General features: G+C 35.7%; 1 protein-coding gene across 1 annotated transcript; it reads right to left on the minus strand.

The window, feature by feature from the left end:
• Positions 1-366: 366 nt before the first annotated feature.
• Positions 367-3,237, minus strand: LOC118738949. The gene is made up of 3 exons (XM_036470001.1): positions 3,100-3,237; positions 2,763-3,008; positions 367-938 (listed from the first exon to the last, which is right to left on the minus strand). The coding sequence occupies exons 1-3, from the start codon at positions 3,176-3,178 to the stop codon at positions 466-468; spliced, it is 798 nt and encodes a 265-aa protein (XP_036325894.1). The 5' UTR covers positions 3,179-3,237; the 3' UTR covers positions 367-465.
• Positions 3,238-5,429: the final 2,192 nt, after the last annotated feature.

The following is a 5,429-nucleotide window of genomic DNA, read 5'->3' on the forward strand; positions in this document are numbered from 1 at the left end:
CAAAAGCGGCAAGGAACGGTGGGCCGGTGTGCCGGTATGCCGGTATGCTGATGGCTACTGACGCATTTGCATGCATATTCAATTTGAAGCTGATGCTGAAGCTGCCTGCAATGGCAGCTTACAATGCACTCGCACGGCCTTTGATAGGCAAATGAGAGTGCAACTATGGTTGGATGCAGCTGAAAGGATTTTGAATTTATGCGCGAAAACTACAACATACATAGTATATTTCTTGTTGTTGTACACGTAGATTTATTGCTGCAACTGTATGCATTAAATGCCGAATTCAATGAATATTTAGGTGAGTGAGCTGCGGGTGTAGTCAGTGGAAAATATTTTCTATTAGAGTAAAACGATTTTTATTACACTTTTTAATTGCTTTCATTTGATTTATTTGCCGTTTTTCAATAACACTAAATTCTTTTCAATTGAAAAAATGTTTATATGCATATCGTTATACCCTACTCATATACCACCCACACCCTCACCATCATATGGGCTGGGATAGTATTTGTTGATTAAATGTTTACCGAAGAATCGTGTATTACCAGCAGTAGTGCGTTCACGCAATTTATTACATTTTGGCGAGTCGACTTGCAATTCTGCCGGGCAACCGTTCCAGAATTCACGCCACATACAGTTTTGGAAGGTCAATGGATTACGACTGCAACCCTCACTCAGTCTGCCTTCCTTCTCGCGTTGCTCATGCCGTACTTTTGCCTCAGCCAGACATTTGTCAACATAGCCTTCCACAGCGTCTTTCTTCCATTGTACGTCACCGATTTGCTTGCGCAAGTCTGCTAGAATAACATCACGTTTTAGTTTGCCATTCTCATCGATGGTATCAAACTTCTTGGCCACGCATACGCTAAGACAAATAATTTTCTCCCTCACCTGTTGCATCTTTTCGCAATCGAAGGGGTCATAGGCGTCATCAGCTATGGAGGAAATAGAAAAGAATTTATGATCAAATTATTTATACGAAAATGTAACCATTTAACTTGGTAAAAATCCCAAAATCTAAGTGAGAGGATCCTTATATTAGGCGGTACTCATGGCTCTCTCACGCTTGAGGTCAATTTTTCATTGGTCGTGGAGTGTATAGAGGAGCTTAATGCCCTGGCTGAGAACAATGCTATCCAACCACGATGCATGGGAGTCGAAGGAAATGAGCCAAAATGGCTGCTACGACGACCCCGACAGGATCTGAACCCTTCCTTGTGGTAGGTCCTAACACGATAATAGAAATGAAAATACCAAACTGAGGGAACTGCATTGGGGGGTACAATCTAAAGAAATATAGGGTTCTCATAAACCTATTCAAGGAGAGTTTAGGGATTATTACAGGTATTTTGAAGCGTCATTGTAGGCTAAGAGGTCTCTGGCATAAGCTAGGGATCTAGTCAAGCGATCTATTTCGCTATTTTTGGCCAAGAGAAGAGCTCATACACTCCCTGCCCATAGGGTTTATTCAAAAATTTATAGTGTGTTTGGGACTACATAGATGCAGTGTTGTAATGAGCTGAGGACACAATAAACTTGCTGGCCGCAGTGCTTACTCTATTTATTTCTATTTCTATTTTAGATCTACAAACCCGACAGACCCTACGCACCTGTGACGAAACTAACGAACCATGACAGCAAATAATATCAGAGATTCCAGAGAAAGCGTATTAACATGGTGCTCTCAGCACTAATGGGGTGGCAAGTGATCAGGCGACGCTTCTATAACAATCAAATAGACCAGTGTCAAGAAATTTTTACTCTACTCGAGTCTGTACTAAATGTAAAGAAAGCTTAAAAAAGCTCTTCACGCGGTCAAAGCGATTGATGCCCTGCGCCGATCTAAATGATAATAGTCGAAGCGTGCGGTTATTTTTTTTGCGCTCGGTATGCATGAAGTGAAAGCTCTGATCCAGATGCTTCCAAACCGGGCGAAGCTAATGATATTTAAAACTACTCTTAAAACCGCGTTAGTAAAAAACTCGGAAGTTCTTCAACTTTGCTGTGCTTTTTTAAGCTCCATATACATTACATGCACAAGGTGAAAAAAGCTCTTTCTGGCGAGCACTGTTCGGTAAAAGAGAGTTTTACTCTGCACGCGTCTATAAAAAAAAATTTAAAAAAGCTTAAAAAGCTCTGTACATGGGCGTAAGGTGATGTCCAGCACCGATCCAGCTGCAACTTTCCTTGCAATGGCGGCCGAAACTAATGCAGTTTCAGACTTTCCGGTTCTAAGGTGTTCAAAAGCTTTGAAGCGCTCCCAGTAATTAAAATTAGCATTGCAAAGATCAATCAGTAGCATGCAACATTTTTTTTCTACTAACTTTTTTCCACTTTTTTAGCCATCTTACTTTTCTAAAATACCAAAACGTGTTGTTCAAATTTAGACGCCCTTGAAGAAGCCCCATTTAACTGAATTAACTGTCTATGGCGGTGATGGGCACCGCGTTGCCCGCGGACAAATCTCTTTAAGCTTTCTATACATTTTGTATAGGCACGTGCAGAGTAAAAGCTCTCTCTGCCCATTATCGGAAACTATCTAGCTAGGTAATAGGCTGAACCCCCTATTTGGCAGGGTATCATTTTCTGATAATAGGCTTTTCTGATCTATGAACTTCCACGAATTAATATGGAGTTCAGTAACATCATCTGGGCTTTTGTAAGAAGTAAAACTGGATGGGAACTTTGGCGGCTGTTTCTGTCTGGCTTTACAAGGCACCTATAAGTTGCATTTTATTTGTTAAAAAAAAGTTCCTCACCCGGTTCACCCTTCAACTCCGCAATGCACTCTTTCCTAAAACTCTTGAAAATTTCCAATTGTTCGTCGTTAGCATTGCTCCCCTTGCAACAATGCATATCCTTCTTCCAGGAATGCTTAGGACACTCCTTTAAATGATGTTCCGCTGAGCTCTCGGCCGCAGTATCACGACGTGCTCTATTTGGCAGCAAATCACTGGCGTTATCTTCATCTTGCAGAGATTGCAGCTCCTTGAAGAGATACTCATCTGGAATTTAAGAAAGGTGAAAACTTAAATTTTCATGAATTTAAACAAAATATTAAATATTTAATTATTATTATTTGTGTTTTTAACTCACTATAAGCACTATCATCGAAATCGTAAGCGTTAACGCCCAACAACACCACCAGCAACAGCAAACTCACAAAACACTTCATCTTTAAATTATTTTACACTTCACTTGTGGGAAACACAAAACGTTACTGCCAATTTTCCAATTCTCGTAAAGGCTTTTATACGCAAATTTTTAACTACATAGTATATGTACAAGCATATGTAAGTATGTACCTAGAAGTTTACGGAAGCATGGAGGTGTAACAGATTTGAGGAAAATAAACAAAACTTCAAGATTTATTGATAGCAAATCAACGGGCGCACTGAGTATTAGCAATGACATGCAATAACACTAAGTTCATCAGCAAAGGCGCATCACCACAATTACACTGTTCAACTAAACGAAAAAAAAAATCGAAGAGGCAGATATTTAATTAATCCTAAAAAACAGTTCGAATTGGACTCGTATCTGACTCGAATTAGCTTTAAGAAAACAAGTATCAGTACTATTCTCTTGAATTGAAATAAGATGCGATAAAATGTAATGTCTTGAAACAATGACTGATCTGTCAAAATTACTATAAAAAATACTTCGAAGACTATGGAAATGACCGAATCAAAGTGAGATATATTCTTTTTTTAAGTGATGGCTTCAGTAGAGCCAAAAAACTAGTATACACTTGTACCAAAACTGGATAAAAAGAAAAAACCCCACAAAAAAAGTAACTTTTTGGGAGAAACAAACTATATACTATATTCCTCCAAAACAAACTACTTACAGTACAATTCTGGATATGATAGTTGCAAGTCTTTTGTAAGACTATTGATAGATAATAGACACATAGATATTCTGGCACGAAAATCTTACAAAAAAATCTGCCTTACCAACTTTCATGGTGAAAAGCTCTTTTAATCGAAAGCCCTTGAGCATGTTCCAAATGGAGGTCTACATGCATATATCATTTTGCTTGTGCTGCTCCAACAGCACAGTGAGCAAAGCACTGGGGTGGCATTCGAGAGATCCTAGATTCAAGTCCTCAGACAGCAGAATTTTTTTATTTCGTGTTTGTTTTTTCTTTCTTTTTAACCGACTTCAAAACAAGTAGGAAGGTTATCGTTTCATCGGAATACTTTTTTTATGTATGGTACCGGATTACCGTGGACCAATTAATTAATTTTCTTTTAACAAGCCTGCGAGTAATAAAATTTGGCAATCAATTTTTAACCAACTTCCCAATGACCTTGAAACTTCAAACTTAGCTCAGAACCCGATGTCAATGCAATATGAAATGCGAATTATCTTCTAGGTGGCGCTGGAGTCGAAATATTTGAAAAATCCGTATTTATAGTCCGATTTGTTGTCTTAGAAAATTGGTTTTTTAAATCACTTGTTCATTTTTAGATTTTAAAGAAAAAGATTTTTTTATTTAATTTAATTTTTAGAAACCTTTTTATTTAGTTTTTCTTTTTTAATTTATTTTTATCTTAATTAAATTTTCTTTTAATTATCAGATTTTGTATATTTTTAAAATTTCATTTCCATTTTAGAAACTTTTACATATATATATATTTTTTTTATACATTTTTTGCATTTCTTAATTTAATTTTCTTTTAATCTATATATGTCATTGTTTAAAAAATGTATATATTTTATTTTCATTTATTTTTTAGGAACTTATTTATTATTTCTTTTTCTTATTTTATATATATATTTTTTTTCTTTTTTAATTTTAATTTCTTTTAATTTGTATTATTTTTTTTTTTAATTTAATTTTAACATGTGGATTAAGTAAACATGAATTCAATAAAAATTTTCTAGACCAGTGTTCAATATTTATGCCGGCCGGCAAAACTTTAACATGATCTTAATTGACTATTTTTTTTAGTTTTGGGTTTCCCAAGGTTTATTATGTACAATCTCTTATATATGTACATATAATGGAATTATTCCAATACAATTGAATAACGGTTTGTATTGCGTATTGATGTAATTACAAACGATGGTATGTACGTATGTATATGATTGCGCGATTTTCTCCTGGAGGGGGTTCTATTAGTACAGAATAGATAGAGTGCCCGTGAATACAAAACCGAAACTAGTTGATGTTCATAACTCAATTAAACTAACAAAATTCAAGAAGTCTTATAAGGAGATGTAGAGATTGACTGCTATACATATATAACTGCTATCGCTTAGACTTTGTTGCTTTCTCCATTTTTCCTAAGAAATAAAACGTGGTCTAAAACTCAATAGCATTGTTAAAAGTAACTCTATGAGTTAGATAGTTCAATGTGATAAATTCAGTTCATTTACCAAAATTCGTAAAATTTATAATTTTATTTTTTAAACAACAA

The sequence above is a fragment of the Rhagoletis pomonella genome, unplaced genomic scaffold, assembly GCF_013731165.1.
Source record: "Rhagoletis pomonella isolate Grant_MI unplaced genomic scaffold, Rhpom_1.0 Rhpom_scaffold_00005, whole genome shotgun sequence".
In the NCBI taxonomy this organism is placed as follows: domain Eukaryota; kingdom Metazoa; phylum Arthropoda; class Insecta; order Diptera; family Tephritidae; genus Rhagoletis; species Rhagoletis pomonella.